At 38.4% G+C, this 22,379-nt stretch overlaps 1 protein-coding gene across 1 annotated transcript in view; it reads right to left on the reverse strand.

Annotated features, from left to right (window-relative positions):
- Positions 1-22,379, reverse strand: part of GLIS3 (GLIS family zinc finger 3) — a 613,599-nt gene that overhangs the window by 394,296 nt on the left and 196,924 nt on the right. The window contains exon 4 of the mRNA XM_043978464.1: positions 19,733-20,879. Within this exon, the coding sequence (XP_043834399.1) occupies positions 19,733-20,879 (1,147 nt within the window). The remainder of the gene's footprint in view (positions 1-19,732; positions 20,880-22,379) is intronic.

Genomic DNA, 22,379 nt, shown 5'->3' on the forward strand with positions numbered 1-22,379 from the left:
CTATTTAGTGGCAGAAAGGTAATAGAAGAACAAAGGTTAGGAAAGGGTTCTGTTTCCTCTTTTGTCCCTTTCTCAGGAGATACTCTTTTTTTTTTTTCAAAAGTGGTTCCATCACCCAGTGGTTTTGTTCATCCCACCTGTAAGTAAGCTAATTTCTGCTAATTTCTAGAGATGTTGAGAAGCCAAACATGTATGTCTGATCACCAGAACAAGAGTTATCCATAAGCAAAAGGCATCCCTTTAAATTAGTGCTGGGGAGTTGAATAAACCAAGAATTATTTATAGTTTGTCCTTTCTCTTCCCTCCACCAAGATGTTCTGTCCACCCATTAATAGTGATTGGACTTAATATCTTTAAAAATCCATCCAGCAGCTAGGTGTATAGAGAACTGGGCCTGGAGTTAGGAAGACCTGAGTTCAAATCTGGCCTCAGACACTTACTAGATGTATGACAACAACAAAATCTATTCAGAAAATATATTTGGGTTGTAAGATATCCCCTGTTTGACTTGAGGTTTTCTCTCCTGGATCCCTTTACCCTCCCTAAATCTTTAGGGTCCATCTAGTATAAGGCCTTGACTTTAATCCTGAAATGAGATTTCCTGAAGCATCCAAATGAGAATTTCAGCAACAGAATTAATTGCCAAGTGCAGGTCAGTAGTCACAGTGAATAGGGGCAGACACCATTGCAAGGTCCGTGGAGGCTAGATTTGAAATGCTGCTTTTTCTCATTCTCACAGAATCAATACTTCAAACTGTTAGAGAATTCTACTTTTTCTTATCCCTTTTCAAAACTGGCACAAAAATAAAAGAAATAAAAGCTTAGAGACACACTTGGGTGGGGGTAGTAGTAATAAGTACAGTGGGGTTCACTGAGAATGGTAGAAAGAAGAAATGAGTAGAAAGCTTTAAGTCTGGTTAATCTCAGTGTATCCACAAAAGGAGGGAAGGAAGGGACCAAATAAACATAAGGGACTGGATGGAAATAACATTGACAGTGGGGCAGAGAGGTAATTTGCAAAAAGTGGGAACCACTGAGCTACCCAAGGGGCACAAAATTTCAAGATCCACTACTGAAGATATGCCTAAACAGTAATTAGGAAAGGAAAGACATCAGCCTTTGGGAATCCCCTTACCAAGCTGGCTTGGTGATTCTGTCTTCCAGCTACCTTTATAACTTCTGTGTGGGAGACAGAATAATACAGTCCTAATAACAAGTTTTCTATCTTTGATCCATAAGAGAAATGTGGATACTCACCAATGAACAGTGGGGAGATTTTAATGGTGTGGAGGGGAAAGGATTTGGAGGTCTAAGCTCAAGAGGAATCCCTTATAGGGCAAGAACAGGAACTGGTTCAGGATCTGGCTGAGTATAAATGACTCTTGTTGGTAAACAGGAAATACACAAAGAAAGAATCCCCTCAGACAATCAAAACTAGGACCTGTCCTTAAAACACTGGAACTTGATAAGGGCCAATGAAAGTTTAAATATACAATGACCACTATCCTTTCCTCCACCACCACCACCATCATCACCACCACCAGCAGCAGCAGAATCAATTATTGGCACTTAAAATTTGAGCCTGAGACACAGTTCTCTAGCTTAAGGTTTGCTGTTATTGTTCAATCATGTCCATTTTTTTGTAACACCATTTGGAGTTTTCTTGGCAAACATAATGGAGTGGTTTGCCATTTCCTTCTCTAACTCATTTTATAGATGAGGAAAGTGAGGCAAATAGGGTTAAGTGGTTTGCCTACAGTCACACATCTAGGAAGTGTCTGAGATGAGATTTGAACTTGGGTCTCCCTGACTCCTGGCCCACTATTACCACCTAACCATTCCCAGTTTAAGACTTTGGACTCCAGAAAAATGCAAGTAAAGCAGGAGATGACACATAAAGTCCTGCCAATTATTAGCCTTATAATAATTGAATTTTTAATTTTTTTTGTGGGGCAATGAGGGTTAAGTGACTTGTGCAGGGTCATAGATGGGCCAAAATCTGGGCAAGAGCAAGTGAAAATTATCATACTAAAAATATAAGACAAAGAAAATCCAGACCCCAAATTGACAAGCCTAAGCTTGTAGACATGGCCTCCCAAACCTCCAAACCCGAGATTGAATGCAAGGCCGTTCAGACTGAAATTCTAAATGACCCAACTCTTATTTCCTTGCCCTCTACTTCCTCCATGCCAAACAAACAAATAAAGAAAGAAATAAGTGATTCCCATGTAGAGGAGACAGAGAAAGTAAAAATTTTTTTCCCCTTCAAGAGATCCTCACCCATGGTCAAAAAGGTACTATACATAAGCTCAGACAATACACACCTTTTACACCCAAGGATTTGGTTTTATGGGGACAAAGCACTCCTAAATTTGATGAAGATCCCACAGCAGTTATCAGGCAGTTTAGAGCAATTTTTAGAGCATATCAGCCCACTTGGAATGATGTTACTGACCTTATGGAAACAATATTGTCCCCAAGGTAAAGAGCAGATATAGTAGCTGCAGCAAACAGCCTGGAAGCCACGGGAAAGGTTGATCTTGGGTGGCCTATTCAAGACCCTGACTAGGACCCCAATAACCCTAAGCATTTTGATATGTTGAAGATGCAAGGGAAACATTGCTGAAGGCAATGGAATCCTGTATTAGAAAGACTGATAACTGGCAAAAATTTATAGATACAGTTCAGGGACATGATGAGAGACCTAATAGATTTTATGACAGGCTGTGTAAGTATGCCAGGCAATATGCAAGACTAGACCCATTAGACAGTAGAGATGCCCATATTATCTGCTCTCATTTTGTAAATCAGTCCTTATCAGAAATTCAGAAATATTTTAAAAAGCAATGTCTTGGCTGGAATAGTTTGAGTCCTGACAGACTTAAAGAAATAGCAACATATATTTACGAAGGAAATGAGAGAGAAGAAAGGAACAGACAGGACATTTTAGCTCCAGTACAGGAAACAACAGGGCAGAGAAACTGGAAAATTGAAAATCGTTATCAACCCCCTAAACTTTGCAAGTACTGCAAAAAACAAGGACACTTCTTGAGGGAATGTAGGACTAGAAAACAAGACCTTAAGAGGACAATGACCGAGAGCCTTGAGGAATTCTTTGGGGGAAATCGAAATAATTTTGGAAACTTTTATCAGAAAGGAAACAACCGGAATAATTATAGGCCTTATTACAGGCAGAATCGAAATGGATATAAATCTTTTCAGGGGGATACAAAGAGACAGTATCAGAATAACCATAGACCCTATCAGGGAGGAACAGAAGGACAGAACCAGAATCAGGGTAACCGTGGACTCCCTCAAAGGGGGGCACAGGATTGACAAGAGGAAGGGGAGGAATGGAACATAGATAATGAAAACAACATATTCCCAGATCCGGATTTTTTGAATGTACTTGTGCCAGTCCATTCACCTCCCCAGAGTAATGAACCTCATGTGACCCACAAAGTAGGGGACACGTATTATGACTGTTTGCTAGACACAGGAGCTTCTAAATCAGTATTAGTAAGCAAACCAGACCCCAGGTGTAGAGCTGTAGGATCTTTGAATGTAGTAGGGGTCTCGGGAAAAGCCCAAAGAGTGGAGAAATTAACCCCTCGCATGGTATCTATGGGGTCCTTAACAGTGGAACATTCATTCTTACTCATGCCTGATGCCCCTGTAAATTTATTAGGTCGTGATCTCCTTTGCAAGCTTAGAGCAACCATATCTTGTGCTCCAGATGGGGCTGTCTCCCTACAATTGCCAGAAGATACTGTACATTTATTGCCACTTTTGATTGCAGAAGCTCAAGGAACAGTAGGGGAGGTATCTGAAATTCCCTCGGACATTCCTGAGTCTTTATGGGCCTCATCCCCTAATGAGGTGGGGCTCCTTAAGTCTGCCATGCCTGTTACCTTTAAAGTTAAGGGGGGACCACCCCCCTCCATTCCACAGTATCCATTGTCTAGGGAATCAATAAAGGAATCACCCCTATAATTGAGGCTTTGAAAAGCCAGGGTATTATTATTCCATGTCATCACTCTCCATGCAATACTCCCATTTTGCCAGTTAAAAAACCCAAGCCTGGGCCAGATGGTAAACCCATTTATCGTTTTGTGCAAGATCTTAGAGCAATTAATAATTATGTTATTCCTAGACACTCTATAGTCCCTTCGTGGTCGCCAAACTGTGATGTTTAAAATCTAAATTGTGGTCACCTTAAATCAGAAGCTTCAGCTCCAGTCTAGCCTAGAGTTCCAGCCTGGTTGGGTTCTTCCTGAAGTCCTCCTTCACGAGCCTGCTTTAATCAGGAACCCCTTCCCAAGCTGTTTGTGGAAGCTTTTTTATAGATCTGGAACAGAGGCGGTCCTTACACACTGCTTCAAGGTGATTGGTTGGCATCATCCAAATCCATTGTCTTTGAAGGTGTTCTCAAGGTGAGTTCACAGTCTAGTTTCTGAGAACAATACCTTCTTAAGGGATAGCCAGGTGTGATTACAATCCAATGAACTTGAAGTAGGCTTAATCAGCAGTCAATCACTCTCACTTGATTCAATCAGTATAGATTAATCTACAGGTGGGTCTTTGAGTATCTGCTAAATCCCATTATTTCATCACACTAGTAAGTGTCAAGTGTCTGAGGCCGGATTTAAACTCAGGTCCTCCTGAATCTAGGACCAGTGCTTTATCTACTGTGCCACCTAGCTGCCCCCATAATTGATTTTTTTTTTTTATCAGATTCTCTCCTAAAACCAATTTTGAAAAGGAGGCAAGGAGAGAGAACATGTAGTAGACACCAAGAAGGAAAAAGGATATACCTGAGGGAAACTCCTGAGATTAAAACAGGGAGGGAGTAGGCCTGAAGAAAAACTACCATTTCCTAGGGGTGAAAGAAAGAATTCTTAGTTGTTGTTGTTAATGTTGTCAATGCATGAGAATTGAAGAACCAAAACCCATTGCTAAATTTGGGAAATTAAGGAGATTTTCATCTTAATCCACAAAGAGATGAAGTGAGTTATTTGAGAAATCCTTAGAAACTACTCATAGGGTCACAGAATATACAGTTGGAAGAATTTTAGACATCCTCCAGCCCAGCTCCTTCATTTTACAGATGAGAAGGCCACAACTGAGAAAAGTGACTTGGCTATAGTCATATGGGTCACAAAAGTTGCTGAGCTAGTTATTACAACCCACTTACATTATTACCAGATCTATCCCTCCTTCTACACACACTGTCGCTTTTAGCTACTGATTCACACTTGAACACTTGCCTTGGTAAAATGGCTAAATCATACAAATTAATCACAAAGAGAATCTTGGGTTCAAATGTCCATTCTAGAATCATCCAAACTATTGGGACCATTATGGACTGGCCTGTTTGGCCACATGATGTATGACATGTTCTGGGAAAATCAACAAGCAGACAGCATAGAAGAGGACATGGTATAATAGAAAGAATTCAAAGATGGTGGTGACATATCATACCTCTGTGAACATGGGTGATGAGCCATTCATCCTTTCTGGGTCTCAGTTTCTTCGTTTGTAAAATTGGTAAGATAATGTGCACACTACCTACCTCACGGGGCTGATTTGAAGAAATTGATTTGTAAACCTTAAAGAATTTTTATATAAATTTAAGGTATCATTGTTGCTGTCATTGTTCAGTCACTTCAGTCGTGTTTGACTCTTTGTGACCCCATTTGGGGTTTTCTTGGTAAAGATACTAGAATGGTTTGCCATTTCTTTTTCTAGCCCATTTTACAGATGAGGAAACTAAGGCAAACTGGGTTAAGTGATTAGCCCTGGGTCACACAGCTACTTAGTGTCTGAGGTTACATTTGAACTCAGGTCTTCCTGACTCCAGAACCAGCACTTTATCTACTGCACTGCACCATCTAACTGTACATTGTGTTATTATTATAATATAATTATTATATAATCCTGGCTGGAAGATTTACAAGACTGAATCTTCAATTACTCTCTCAAAGGCTAAATATGCACATTTGGCCTTAAGATGCTTCTTACTTAATCACTGTAAATTGACTCCATTCTGATCAGGACTGATTGAATTTGTACTTCCCTAAACATTGCAGGCATTAATTTCTGTTGCATAATGAGTCAATAGGAATAGAAAATTTCCAAAGTAAAATTCAAGGCTGACAAGAGAAACCTTAAGGGGGCAGCTAGGTGGTGCAGTGGATAAAGCACTGGCCCTGGATTCAGGAGTACCTGAGTTCAAAGCTGGCCTCAGACACTTGACACTTACTAGCTGTGTGACCCTGGGCAAGTCACTTAACCCCCATTGCCCCATCCAAAAAAAAAAAGTAATAAAGAGAAACCTTTAAAAAGTTTGGCAAATTCAATGCAACAAGCATCAGTCAGAAGCTTTGGTTAGCAGCAGGCTTCTCTTTTCAGATTACAAAAGAAAATGTTTAACAAAGAGAGAATAGCTCATAAAAAAATAACACATATGGGGCAGCTAGGTGACTCAGTGGACAGAGTACCAGCCCTGGAGTCAGGAGTACCTGAGTTCAAATCTGCCCTCAGACACTTAACACTTACTAGCTGTGTGACCCTGGGCAAGTCACTTAACCCGAATTGCCTCACTAAAAAAAACAAAAAACAAAACACATATGGCATCTAGTTGCATTTTAATCATCCTACCAAACTAATCAAATGGCTTCAGTCTTCAGTTTTTCGACTCTTTAAAAATGGGAACTCCATACAAAAGAACCATATGTAAGCTCTTCCCCATCTATCCAAGACAGTGCTTCCATGACTAGTCAGTTAACCTCCCTTGACCTCAATTTTCTCATCTATAAAATGAAGATATTTGACTAGCTAGCCTTGAAGGTCCCTTCCAGTTAGAGATCTACAATCCTATGAATTGAAATTAATTGAAAACCTAAAACAAGTATAGCATGAAGTCTCAAGTAACCTTTAGGAAATGAGTAGGAAATGCAATACTTCCATTTCATCTATACAAGAGTCCATTCCATAGTGCCTCAATGATGACTAGTTATTAGTCTTACATTTACTAATTAATGCACATTATTATTGACTGTATGCTTGAGGTTTGGTTCAAAAGTTGATACACCTCAGAAGTGGCTTATTTCTTTTTTTGTTTTTTTTTGATGAGGCAATTGGGGTTTAGTGACTTGCCCAGGGTCACACAGCTAGTAAGTGTTAAGTGTCTGAGGCCGGATTTGAACTCAGGTCCTCCTGAATCCAGGGCCGGTGCTCTATCCACTGCGCCATCTAGCTGCCCCAGTGGCTTATTTCTTAAATTCACAAACAACTAACAACAAAGGTCTACTATCAGAGAAGCACATTTAATAATCATAAGCAAGGACATGCATCAAGTGTCCATATCTTTTTAGGCAAAACATAATAATTCTATCAGGGTTACATGACCAGTGATTTCAAGAGTCATCCAACTATCAATTTGCAAGGATTCTATAGTCATTAACAGAAAAAAGCATGCCTAAGGCAACCAAATGGCACAATGCATAGATGGCTAGGCCGGGAGTCAGAGAGACCCAAGTTCAAGAGGAGCCTCAGACACATACTAGTTTGAGGGCCTGGGCAAATCACTTAACCGGTCTGCATAAGTTTCCCTAGTATAAAGTGGGGATCATAACAGCACCTACTTCCAAGAGTTCTGGTGAAGATCAAATGAGATAAAATTTATAAAGGTCTTAGCACAGTGCCTGACAGATAGGTACTTAATAAATGCTTATTTCTTTCTTTTCCTAAAAGAATCAAGAAGGAGTTTCTCAAGTGACCTCCCTAATCATACCTTTGGGATATGCTGTTTATCAGACTAGGCATTTTACAATCTAGTCTAAAGCACAAAACTTTCTCCAAAGTACACATAATATCATGGAACAGAGGAAGCCAGACACATTGAGAAAGTAGTCATAGCTAACCAGATACTCCAGAACATTTTTATGATAAAATAAAGTTTCATTTGACTCTATTATTCTATCCCCATCTAATATGCAGCTATATGATCATGGAATAAAGTCCAGTTTAGAAAAGATCAGACAAAAAGCTTGTCCTCTCCACCTTTATAAGGTGCCTAGAGGCAGCTTCAGAACAGGAGATATGTTGATAACTCTCTTAAGACCTACTGGCAGGAGTTACCATGTGCCTGAATTCCTAGGTGAATTGACCTGCCTCCCTGATAATATACACAAAAGTACATCCTCCATTTGCTTAAAAATTTACTTGCCCAACTACTAAAAATTACTAGTAATTTTTCTTATCAAATACTCTTAACCTTTATAAATTCAACTTGGAGACTGTTAGATTTGGGGCCATTTTAAACAACATTTATTAAGCACCTTTTGTATGCTATTTGCCAGGAAAACAATGAAAAAAATGTTGGAGTCTCTGTCTTCAGTGAGCTTACTGGAAGGGGGAGGAGGAGGCAGATGGCAGATGCCAGGAAGATGCCACAACAGTTATGCAGATAAGTATTATATGAGATTTGTGGTTTGTCTTGTTATCATCCAGTATCTAATACAGAAGATAACACATAGTAATTGTGTAGCATATGCTTGTTGAATGAATGAAAAAAGGGGGTAAAAAAGAGAAAGGAAAGACCAGATAAAAAGTTTTAGGAACATTTGGGAAGAGAGAGATCACCAATAACTGGGAGGTAGGGAAGGAGGAAGGGAAGAAAGACAAGGGAAGACTTCACCAAGAAGCAAAAATTTCTCCCAATAGGCAAGACCCTGACAAAGAAAAGCAAGGGCCCTCTTGGAGCTCCTCTTAAAACAACAATGAGTAGGGTTATTGCCAGGTTCAGCAACCAACTGCAGCCCCCATACAGCTCTGTTAAAAAAAAAAAAGACTCTACATCTTCCTTCCCCACTAATCTGATATTGACTTCTGCCTTTCAGGGTGGGAAGCTTGGAATGCCAGCTCCAGGGTTGGATATGGCAGCCAACAACCTCATGATCCCAGATGTGAAACTACATTCATTTCTTCCAGTTTCTCTTGTGCTCCCTCACCCATCCCCCCCCCACTTTCTGTAACTGAATCTACTGCACAATTGGTAGTGCTGGCCTTGATTGCATAATTACAGTAAGAGTTCATAAACCTGTCTGGAAAAAATAAAAATACTTCTTCCATGGCACTTCACTCAGAACTTGAAACAAACTTTTTTAAAAGATCAAAGCGGGGATAACTTTTTTAGAAACTTTTAAAAAATTTTTCACTCTAAACAGTCAAGTCTTGTCTGAACTTGGAGCATGTCAGCACTTCAACTCAAAGAAAGCATATCCTTTGCAATGTTTTTGGCCCATTAACCATCAGTAAGTATTCAGATTCAGACAAGAGACTTTTCCAAGAAGGTTTCAAACTTATTTTACACATTTATGTGGTTCTAATAAGTTAAGGAAAATATCTAAAGATGGGAATTTATATAAGAACCAAACATTCAAGACTAGTTTTTAGCCTCACAATTGGGCAATTAGTGAAAGATTTTTACAGAAGTTAGATGAAAATAAAATATGCTACACATGCACAAAATAAGATGAAGCAATGTATAAAGGAGCTAAAAGGGCAATGTACTATCATGTATTTAATGTTTTTTTTCCTTTCTAGTGAAGATTAATTCTCCCAAATAAATATTTAACCTCTTAAGAAATGCAAGATGATTATCTAATAACTTTCATTAATGCTGGAATTTCAAAGAAAAGAAATACAAACCACTACATGCTTTGAAACATTGGCCCAAATCTGCTACTAATTTTTCTTCAGGACAAAGTTCATGAAAGGCTAGTTCCTCAGGTAAACTGGATCAAATGCCTCCTCAGGGGAAATGAAATTACTCCCCTCCTCCCTCCAACAGCAGGTTCCTAAATTGTTTGTGTGATGTGAAATCCGATTTGGCAGGTACCATAGAGACCTCAGCCAATGCCACATCTGGAGAGAATTTCTGAGGCTTCTCCTTTACCTTTGTTGGGGGATGTGAAGCCTAGGGTGATAAATATATGTCTACAGAATATTTGTTATACATGAAAACATATACATATATATATATCCCTCCTGTAAGAAAATCACTAAAAGATATCTTGGGGTATAGCTTTATCTTTTTTGAGGGGGGAGCATTATAATTATGTCCATAATATTGGATATGCCTTATGGGATATGAACTAGAAGCAACATTGTCTATGATTTTTACCAGATAATTCATTGCTGGTGTTTCAGCCCTGAGAGATGAGGAAGATACAACTTGTAATTTTACTCATTTAATCACATGAGAAATTTTGATAAAAGGGACAATTAAATATTTTAGTAGCTGGCTAACTGGTAATTTACTGTATCTACACATCATGAGTGTTCTTAAGGATTGGATATTACTAAAAGCAGAAAGGCTACCATTTCTATTGGAAGAAGGTACTATTATTTTCAAAAAGGTCTTCTGGTGCTATATCTGTAGCTAGATGACCTAGGTTCAAATACGAGGTAAACTACTTATTACCAGGGGAACCTTTCTGAGTGTCTCAGCTTCTTTATCTGTAAAATGAGAGAGAATTAGACTAGAGAATCTCAAAGATTTCTTCCATCTCTAAACCCAAGATCCTACAATTGCTCAATGGCCCATTAAAATAAGGAAGTGACCCCTGGATCTCAAAGACTATGCCCACAAAGTCCTGGACTATTCTCTCAGGTTAGCCAAGCAGTAGAATACTACTAATGAGTAGGCCAGCTAAATGATGATGAACTCTTTGGCCACAGAACCTTGTGAAATCAACAAAAATGCAAAATGATCCTCAAATTTCTCTTTTGTTCTTATTGCTAAATGAATGTAGATGCAATTATTTTTTTCTATTTATGAACAATTTCAGAAATGATTGATAAAGGCTTCCATTCAGTAAGATTCTGCAACCAAGAGTAAATTGACTATTGCTTGAAGAGGATAATGATCTTATGAGAAGGCCACCAATGAAAAGGAAAGAAACTAAACAGATAATGTGACTGTCATTGTCAATGAGTACTTAGTTCTTTTTGTCTTTCTTACATGAATTTCACTTAAAAGATTGCTGGTATTATAGGGCTTTTTATCTTTTTAACAAAGATAAATTCCCCCAAATATTTAACCTCTTAAAAAAGAGTAGAACTAGTAATACTGATAAAGTAAGAAATGTTTCTGTTAATGTTAATAATGGTACTTAATTAGTGCTTCATTTTGCAAATCATATTACATGTATCATCTAATCTGATCCTCAATACAATCTTGTAAGGCAAGCTTCTATAACTAAACCAGTTCTAAAAACAGAACCTCAAGGGTCATTGCCAGTTTTTATCTAAGGGTCATTCAGATTGCAGAAGCTTTTAGAACTTATATGTTCTAATATTTAGAAAATAATTTAAGATGACCAATTTAGAGATTCTACTTCCTAATTCCCATTCTTCCCCTAATTATCTGTGTAGCCAGGTCTAGAGTCAGGAAAACCTGAATTCAAATCTGGCCTCAGATACTTACTAGCTGTGTGACCATAGCCAAATCACTTAACTTGTGCTTACCTCAGTTTCCTGATCAGTGAAATAGGAACAATTATTGGGGTTTTTTTTGTTTTTTGTTGGGGTTTTTTGCAGGGCAATGAGGGTTAGGTGACTTTACCAGGGTCACACAGCTAGCAAGTGTCAAGTGTCTGAGGCCGGATTTGAACTCAGGTCCTCCTGAATCCAGGGCCAGTGCTTTATCCACTGTACCACCTAGCTGCCCCGAGATAGAAACAATTATAACACTTACTTCCCAGAGTAGCTATGATGATCAAATGAGGAAAACAGCAGTAAAATGCTCAGCACACAGTAAGTGCCTTATAAATATTAGTTATTGTTATCACTGTCATTGTCATCATCATCACCACCACCACCATCATCATGCTTTCCGGGCATCAGTATCTTCATCTCTAAGATCAGTGTGGACATTTAATGATTCCCTAAGATTCCTTTGAAATCTATAAGTCTATAATTTCAATTACCAAATCCTAGCCTATCAACACAATAAAAGTTGTGAGATATATGCACCTTTTGCCCTTTCCTGGGATTCCTCATGAATTAGTTTTCCATAAGAAATATCTTGGCTGGATGAAATAGCCTGGCCTAGAGATTCTGGAAGCAGTCAACAAATAGAGTAATAGCCTAGGCTCTAGATTTATTTTCTTGTATTCACATTTCAATGTTACAGAGATATACTTAAAAGTGAACTGCCCAATATTCAGGCCAAAGCAAACATTCTAGGTTTTGCCAGTCAAAATGCCTGTGGAGAAATGAGTCAATTCATACAAAATTCAAAGCTGTCTTTTGGTCAGTGACATTTTTATGAAAATCCATGGGTGAGGGAAAGTTTTGCAAAAGTCTCTTTTGTGATTGGGCAGGATTCATCCAGGAAAAATAAGCAACTTGTAAGCAGCAGCCCATAATCCCTTAGGTCTCTTGTTTCCACTCCCTAAACTCCTGGCAAAATTGCTTTCTATTGTGCACGATGGCAGATCATCAATTCCTCCAAGTCCTGGCAACAGTGTTACAGCCAGAACTTAATCTCTCCAAAGCTCAATTTCCTCATCTGTAAAATGGGGATAATGATATTTTCAGGGCAGATCTCACAGGGTTTGGGAGAGAAAAAGGTACCCTGTACATTGTAAAGCACTCTTGAAATTATATTTATACAACATCATGATGATGTATCCTATTGCCCTGGCTAATCACCTCCCTTTCTTCTACTCAGAAGATTAATAAATCCAAACAGACTTTATGGAGAATTCTACTAAGGAAATAATTCCACATGCTAAATGTTGTTCAGTCTGATGGACAAAAGCTAGATATGTGTGTGTATGTATATGTATATATGTGCATATACACACATACATATTTACATATATAATGTTATATATGTATAGAACTGTAACATATATACATATAAATATAAATAGATGATAGATAGATAGATACACACACATTTATGCATACATACATCTTATTTTCCTTCTAGGTTTAATTGAGGCATGAACTTTATTAGAACAGTCACTACATGTGCAGGTGGGAATTGTTAGGAGAAAATACAATTTTTAGGGTTGAAGAGTTCTCCCTTCTACTGCTTTTTAGGGCCTGTCTCAGTGTCATACGACTTAGCAACAAAAGCATATTGGAAGTCAAATAGTCCAAACTCTCCATTTTGTAGGTGTGAGGGTAAATGAGGAAGGCAATCCTGAGAAAACTATCCTTTCCACTGCTGGCACAATAATCAAGTTAATGTTGCAAATGCTCTTAGAAAGGGGATGTCAGTCTTTGACTCCACTCACCATCCAGGTAACTTTCCAAACCAAAATAACCTCCATGGCCCTATTAGAATCTAAGTTCCTTGAGGGCAGGAACTGTCTTTGCTTTTGTTTTTTTATATCCCCTGAGTTTAATCCAGTGCTTGCTACATGGCAAGTACATAATGAATTCATTCTTTCTACAAGGGTCCACTCAGGTACTTCTTCCTTCCCTGTCTCCCCCTCAATCATATGGAATCCCCCCTTTCTCTTGAGCCCCAGAGCAATTTATAGATTGTAAAGCTCTTGTGTCTTTTATAGTATAGTTCTTCACATATATCTAGATCCATAGCAGTGCAGATACAAGGGAGAAAATAGAGACACAGAGATGAGATGGAGACAGACAGAGAAAAGACAGATATGAGTGGGGGGAGTGAAATGATGCTATCTCAGATCAAGACTATGAGAAACAAATTATTTTTCACTGAAGCATTGTGCTACTCTCAGCCTAGAGTATATTCTGACCTACTGAGGTTTGATCTCTTTACTCACTCTTGACTAGCCCTCTCAATCTGATTACCCTCAGAGAATCCTTTCAGATTACAGATAATTTAACCCATGCCCTTTTCTTTATAATCTGGCTAGAAGTGATCTCTTCTTCTCTAAATCTTTCATCACTCTCTGACTTCAAATCTCTACTTATCACATTTTCAAGTTGTATAACAGTTAAATGCATATTATCCTCCTGTTGTTGTTCAGTCATTTTTCAGTCATGTCTAACTCTTCATGATCCCATTTGGGGTTTTCTTGGCAGAGAGACTGGGGTAGTCTGCCATTTCCTTCTCCAGCTCATTTTACAGATGAGGAACTGAAAAAATAGGGTTAAGTGACTTGCCCAGGGTTGCACAGCTAGTAAATGTCTGAGGCCTGATTTGAACTCATGAAGATGAATCTTCCTGATTCTAAGCCCAGTGCTCTATCCGCTGAATCACCTGTCTCCTGACTTATCCTCCTACTGGATTGCAAACTTCTTAATGACAGGGGCTTGGTCGCTTTTCATCCTTGTCTACCCACTACCTAATACAGTTGGTTGCATAGAGTAAATGCTTTAATAAAGCTTGTTCAACAGAATTGTTTTATGCATCCAAACTGAACTTGGCACTGACCAAATTGGCAGTAGCCTCTTACAACAAGCATGCTGTCAGTGGGTGGACCTTTCACATCATCCTATTTTTTTCACTGTGCCTTTCAAAATCACCCTGTGTTGCCTGTAGTCATGGTGATTAGGCACAATCGGGCCATCGTATCTGCTTGGGTCAATAAGCTAAGTGAGTGAAAATGATGACTAGCTCCAAAAATTGTACACACCAAATTAATCACAGTTAAACAATCATGAAGAAAAAAATACAAACTGTTTTAAAATAGCACGTTCCTTACACTGACACCATGTGATACAGCCACAGAAACCAAAAGATCATTTCATGTTTCCAAAAGAGAAATGTGGTCATTTTATTTGGCACTTACTCTGAAACTCCAAGTCTGCTGCACTAGAATTTTTTTCAAGTGAAGAGAGATAAAATACTGCAGTCTTAGCAAGTATTTGTATCTGGCTTCAAAAAACTAATGCTCAAAGGATGAGAAATAATGTTGTTTGCAATAGGTAGATATACATTTTCTTGGGTGCCTTTCCATATTTGCAATGGCAGATAGCTCTTCTTCCCTCATTAGTTGAGACCACTGCTAAAGCTTTCTTACACAATACGCTTGCTTGAAGTTGACAGTATTCCCAAACAAAAATCTGAAATTATCCATCAACAAGCACCCTGATTTTCAGAAGATGTGATGACTTGACTCATTCATATAGTTTATGGGAGAAAACATGGTTTGCTAAGAATTAGAGTCTTAAGCCTAGAAATGCAACTTTTAAGAAACATTCATTGATGCAATATCCATTCATTCATTCATTCATTCATCAGCCATTTATTAAGCACCTATGATATATATAGCACTGTGTTATTTGGTAGCACCATCAGTAAGACATGGCCTTGCCCTCATGGTGCCTTCAGTGTAGCAAAAGAGACATGACCCCCACACAAATATTAATGTTGTATTATACTCCACGATAACTAAAGAGTATAATAGAATGGAATAAGAACCTAAGACAGTTACAAAGTGCCACATAAGACATTTGTTCGTTTTTGTGGGGAAATGAGTGTTAAGTGACTTGTCCAGGTTCACACAGCTAGTAAGTGTCAAGTGTCTGAGGCAGGATTTGAACTCAGGTCCTCCTGACTCCAGGACTGGTGCGTTATCCACTGTGCCACCTAGCTGCCCCTTTGCCATATAAGACATAAAAGCTATTAAAAGCATTTCCAAGGAAGGAAAAAAATAAATGCTTCAGACTTCTAGGTTTTAATAGGTCACATAGTGATTCTATTAAATATATCCAGAAAATAAAAGACATATGTAATCATCTACCTTAGAGGAGAAGGTGTGGTAGTGTAACGATTGGAATGACGCCACCTGCTGGAGACTTACTATAGAAGAGTTCTGCCCATGAAGTGAAGGTCTTTGAGGGCAAGACCAGGAGTCTTTTCTTTGGCGTCAGGAAGTGACGCGGACGAGTGGGAGGAGGAAGGAAGAGACTGGCACTCGGTCTCGCTCTCTTTCCTTTGGACTCTGGTGGAGAGCGGAGCTAGAAATGTGCTCTCCCTTTAATAGATAGGAATCTAGGCCTTTCTCTCTCTTTACCAAATTCTTATTCTCCTTAATAAATGCTTAAAAGTCTAACTCTTGCTAAAGCTTATAATTTATTGGCGACCACTCACTAGATATTTTAGACAGTTTAGCTAGAATTTTAGCCCTTAACAGTAGACAGGGACCAGGGAGAAGGCAGAAATACAACTCGGGTGCTCATCTTATCTGAAACAGTGAAAAAACTTTACACACACCTGAAAAAAATCACCTTTTAGCTGCTTCCTCTTTCGCTGAAATATTTTTCTGATTGGAATTATGGAGTTTGAAAATAGTTGATCTTATGCCAAGAAAGACTTGGGCATTTGCACACCCCTGTAAACAATGATTATAAAAGTCAGTAAATAATAGAAAATTGGAGAAATACTTCTGGAGAATTCATTTTGCAATGTAATTCCCCTCCAAAAAATTCATGACTTATTTACTTATTTCATTCAAGCCAAATCCAGTGAACTATTTTCACCCAAGTTTAGTCAGAACTAAAGATTGAACAGTTTTCTTTGAAAGCCTGAAGGTTTTTCCTGACTGAAATACAACTACAACCCACCAGCATGCTCTGGACAGTAAATATTACCTGCAATTGTCTTTCCCTCTCTGATACATGTAATATAGAAGATCACTGACAAAGTAAGGTTTATCTGGCTGAAACATTCTTATTCTCCTGATTGATATAAGCCAGCATTCTCCCAATGTATCACTTTTAGGTTTTACCTTAAGAATAAAAACATAATGTCTCACACACAAACACACACATGCACAAATACAATTTAATCTTTATTTTATCCACAGATTTTTTAAAGGTTGTTTTAAAAATAACTGCTATATACTAAAAAAAGGCTGCCTGTAATAATAACCTGAAATCAGTTGACACCTGTTTTGTTTGCTCATAATATTAATTGAAGACAACTCAGCATATCATGTTTACTATCAAACATAAGCATATGGTAGAGATTCTTTATTATCAGGACCTGCCATGGAAGGGAGAGGAGGCTGGGAGGGGAGAACCACAGTTCAAATCAGCACCTTTTCCAAGAGATTTATGTTTCTGACATGTGAAAACCTACAGCATCACCACTGTACAGGGAATTCCTGAAATTCCCACTTTTTTTAACTAAAGAAATGTTTCTTTCCATCAACACTAATAATAACTGTTAAAATAAGCTGTCTCAGGTAGTGCAAATCCTTCCTGCAGTTACCAAGGCTATCATAGTTGAGATGCCCTCCATGAATGTTCTGAGCAAACACAACAGGTATCAACTGATTTCAGATTATTATTGCAGGCAGCTTTTTTTTGCTATATAAGATCATAGATTTAGAGCCATAAGGAATCTGAGTCCAAATACCTCACTTTAGAAATGAGGAAACTGAGGCCATGAGAGGCAAAATTATTTATCCAGAGTTATATAGGGACAAAGCAGGAGAGTGGGGATTTGAGCCCAAGTCCTCTTGTAGCTAGATGGCTAAGTAGATAGAGTACTGGATCTGGAGTTAGGAAGACCTGAGTTCAAATCTGGTCTCAAACACTTAATAGCTATGTGACCCTGGGTGAGTCATTAACCTCTATTTGCCTTAGCCCACCAAAGAAGGAAATGGCCAATCTCTCTAATACCTTGCCAAGAAAACCCTATATGGGGTCACAAAGAGTAAAAATTGACAATGACAGAACCACCACCACCTCTGGATCCATATCCAGTTTTTCCCCCTATACCATGTTGCCTTTCTATGTCCTCTATATATTCTCAAAGTATCTGCTAGGTGTGAGTAAAATGAGGAGTCACTTTTTTGTTTGTTTGGTTTTTTGCAGGGCAATGAGGGTTAAGTGACTTGCCCAGGGTCACACAGATAGTTAAGTGTCAAGTGTCTGAGGCCAGATTTGAACTCAGGTACTCCTGAATCCAGGGCCAGTGCTTTATCCACTATTCCACCCAGCTGCCCTCAGGAGTCACTTATTTTTAAAAAGCTATTTAGATGAAAAACAAATATTTTCAGAACTTAAACTGTGAAAGAAAGAGAGGGAAAACATCATCCAAATTGTTCTACTCTAGCACTAAGGGAGTGGGCCTTTCTCAGCTTCTTCTCCTTGTACCTCTTCCCCAAATGTCCTTACCCTAAAAAGAAGTCTGTGCCTGTACAAGCTTGCTCATTTGAAGTCCTGCATGGTTTAACTATAGCTATCAGTCATAATAACTCATTTAGCCACCTGAACAAAATGACATTAGAGCCTGCACAGGCACATGAAGCACATTTTTTACTAGCAAAGTTGCTAGATGGTGAGTTCCTTCCCAAATACCAAACTTTCCTCCACCCCAACTCCCTTTATTTTTCACTTCCAATAAGGAATAGGCAAGGAAATATTTCAAATATTTGCTTTGGATAAGGTCTAAACCTTGGTTGCTAATGGTGTGTGTATTCCCCAGATCAGTCATATCCATAAAAAGATGAAAAAAACCCAAGTTTGTATGTATCTGATCAACTTTGATTCCATTGGTTTAGAGAAATGATACAGCCAATGTTTGAATATTTCCTTCAACCATGGAACACTTACTTTATCAAGGTAAGTATCACAGGATGGACAGGTCAAGGAAGTCTCCACAAATTAAAGGAACATTCTATTACACTGACAGCTTAAGAATGCATAGGAAATATTTTACTCAACAATGAGATGTTGCTCCCCCTCCTCAGCTTATTTTCTTAAATGGGCAGATTTATTTTTCACCTAATATTCAAAGGTCAAGATGATCTATCCATATCTTCAAGCTATGTTTAGCAAAATTCTATCTTGGACTTCCCACAAAATTAAGCTTTGATACCCCTCTGGAAAAATTATACGCACATATCATTATACATTAAATATTATAAATTAATATATATAAATCATATATAAATATAAATATATTATATATACATTTTATATCAATAAAACCACCTGGGAAATATATATATGCAAATATTTTTTATACAAATATGTATATGTGTGTATGCATACACACATATATGTTAATACTTGCTTTTCAGATGATACCAATGAGAGATTTTTGTATATGTGTTCCATGTGTGTGCATGTATATGTGTATATACATACATATATGCATGCGTGCATGAGGACACATATTCAAAGGAGGCCAATGGAAAAAAGAAATTTCAGTCCTTCATATAATGAAATATTTGTAGCAAAGGTCTGTATGGTAGGAAAAACCCTAGAAACAATATAATTACTCAACAACTGAAAATGATAAATATAAGAAATTTAGAAAAGCACAGGAAGACTTTTATGAACTGATTCAGAGGAAAGAGAATAGAACCAAGCAAACAACATGCATAGTGACTAAAATAATGTAGTTGAAAACAACACTAAAATGTTATTGAATTCAGAAATGCAAAGACCAAATCTGGGTCCCAAAGAAAAGAGAAATATACACATCAGCCTTTAGTCAATGAAGATGTGGTGAATATCATAGACAATTATATAAATAATTTCAAAAATGATTTTCTGATTGTGTTTCACTTAAATTTTTCTCTTTTAGAAAGCAGAATTCAACTAAAGAGTATATTGAAAAATAATGTTGATAGTTATAAAAAAGGCAAAAAATAAAAGTTATTGTTTGGGGAAAGAAAATACAAATGAAAATACAAAATGAATGCATCCAAAAGCATGCAAAAACAGGCCTTGCCTTTAGCACATTCAAGTTTGGGCTTTTAAGACTCACCGTACACTTGTTCGGCTTCTCTCCTGAATGAACTCTCATGTGAATCAACAGTTTGTATCGGGCATTAAATGGCTTGTATCTTCTAGGGCAGCCAGCCCAAAAGCAAGTAAAGTCCTCTCCTTTCCTCTGGTCTATGTGAACTTTCTCTATGTGCCGTACAAGCTCCTCTTGCTGATCATACATGGCACTGCAGTCAATCCAGCGACAGCAGTGTTTTCCATTAAAATCCTCTAATTCTCCATCCTCTTCTTGCTGAGGACCTTGGACAGAGGGGGGCAAAGGAAGTGGGTGGGGATGGTGAATGAGCTCAGGCTGGTGAAGGTGCTGATGGGCATGGTAAGGGGGTGGGGGTCCTTGTGGTGGTGGTGGTGGTGGTGGTGGTGGCAAAGAAGGAGGTAGGGGAGGAGGAGGAAGGTCAATGGCACCACCTGGGAAATCATCCAAGCGTTCACTTTTTAATAAACCAGCTGGCTGGCTGGCTGAAACGGGCAGGCCCTGCTGTACCACCATGTTGTTCATTATTGCTGACTGTAAGCTGCTCTGCTCTAGCTGCTGCATGCGCTGGTATTCTACCATCCCATTCTCATTGTAAGTAGGGATGGTGAGGCTGCTACTAGTCACCAGAAGACTTCTCTGAGTGCTTGGGATAGAACATGACTGTGGGATACAGCTACCCCGCACTCCTAGAAAATGTCCATAGACCTCTGGTTGAGGGGAGATATTGGCAGGTGATGTCCGGGAGCCATTGATATAGGCAACTAAGGAAGTTGGAGAAGTCCGGATGATCGTGTTGAAGTCAATGCCAATGCCATCAGATAAAGGGGACAGGGAAAGAGCTCTCTTCTTAGAACGAGCTGAGTGAGACCTGGTTGAAGAGTGTCTGGGGCTAGGATAAGGTGAGTGGCTGTTCTCCATGCCAAAAAGATAGGATGGCAATGAATTGGAGACACTATTGTTGGACATAGGTGTTCCAGGTGGGATGCTAAGCAAGTCTCCTAGATCACTGCCATTCTGAGAGCCTGAGTTGGAAGGAAGGGAAGGAAGAGCCCTGTAGCCGTGAGGCCACTCTTGCTTCACACTCAAGGCTGACTGACTTTCTGACAGACTCATAGTCGTGGATGCCAAAGACTCCCGTGACATGAGGGACCTAGAATGGCCAAGAGAAAAACAAAGCAAAATAAAAACAAATGTTTTAGTTGGCTCTTGATTTCCAAAGAATTAAAAGAGTATCAATAAACATCTATGTCTTTCTCCTCATCATGTACCCAAATAAATAGCCCCAAATCAGGGCTATAATTAAACCTAAATCCTTTTCTTCTATATCACCAACATTTACTGTAAGGAACTATAAAGGTTGATGCTCACAGAAAAGATAAAACATCTGTTGTTATAAATCATTTTGATACTCAGAACTAATAAGTAAATCTTTGGTGCTTTGTTTTGTTTTATTTTTTGAAGCATTCAGGATGGAAGGAAGAAGGAAAGAGAAATGAAAGGGGAAAAAGCTGAATATTTTATAGGAAATTAATCTAGAGACATATACACTAAATAAAAAAACAGTATCATCTATACATAAAGTATTATACTAGATGTTATGGATAATACACCCCCCTTCCAACAAAATTTCTCATGTAGTTTATTGTTGGGGGTTTTTTTGAGGGGGGGGGGGAGTGGGACAATGAAGGTTAAGTGATTTGCCCAGGGTCACACAGCTAGTACATGTCAAGTGTCTGAGGCCGGATTTGAACTCAGGTCCTCTTGAATCCCGAGCTGGTGCTTTATCCACTGCACCACCTTGCTGCCCCCTCATGAAGTTTATTGCATAAGAAAACAAGACCTATCACTTCTGAATCCTTTAAAGAAATGGAAAATTTGGATAATATTTCAGGACAACCATATAAGTAAATCATGTCCCTAAGGCAATATATGATTCATTGATAAATAAATTTTAAAACAATCATTTTAGGAATTCTGAGTATGGACATCAATGTCAATTTAAATAGGGATAATCAAGGAAGGTTTTATGGAGGAAATGAAATGTTAAGTTGCAAGACTGAAGGAAAAGTATCTGGATGGAGAAAAAAATATTTTAGTCATATAGAATGCCATGACCCAAAGCATAGAAATAGGAAAATGAAAGGACAAAGGAGTAGAAGTTATAGGGAGGAAGAATTCAACTCCATATGAGACAAAAGCTCTCTAGCAATTAATGCTATTCCACAAATGGAATGGGGTGATTGCCCTATGAAATACTGGGTTTCCCATCACTAGAGGTGTTCTAGCAGAGGATGGATAACCATATATCAAGTATGGTAGAAAAGGGATTTCTAGCTAACTAGACTAGATGACATCTAAGATCCCATCAAATGATAAAATTAATTTACTACAAGCACAAGGTATGTTCAAGGCTCAATGTGCAAATCAGGTGAGCTAAAAAGGAATTAGAAATATGGCTTTGGCAATAAGATGGAAAGTAGAATGGGTCAAATAAGAAGCAAAGGTATATTCCTATCAATAATAACAGTAATGAGTGCTATAAGTATCTTCACATTTCAATTGTAAAAATCCATTAGGGTAAGAGCTACATATAAATTATTTTTCTATTTGGACCACTGATGGGCAGCAATGCAGCATACCCAGAAAGTGC

The sequence above is a fragment of the Dromiciops gliroides genome, chromosome 1 (assembly GCF_019393635.1).
Source record: "Dromiciops gliroides isolate mDroGli1 chromosome 1, mDroGli1.pri, whole genome shotgun sequence".
Lineage (NCBI taxonomy): Eukaryota > Metazoa > Chordata > Mammalia > Microbiotheria > Microbiotheriidae > Dromiciops > Dromiciops gliroides.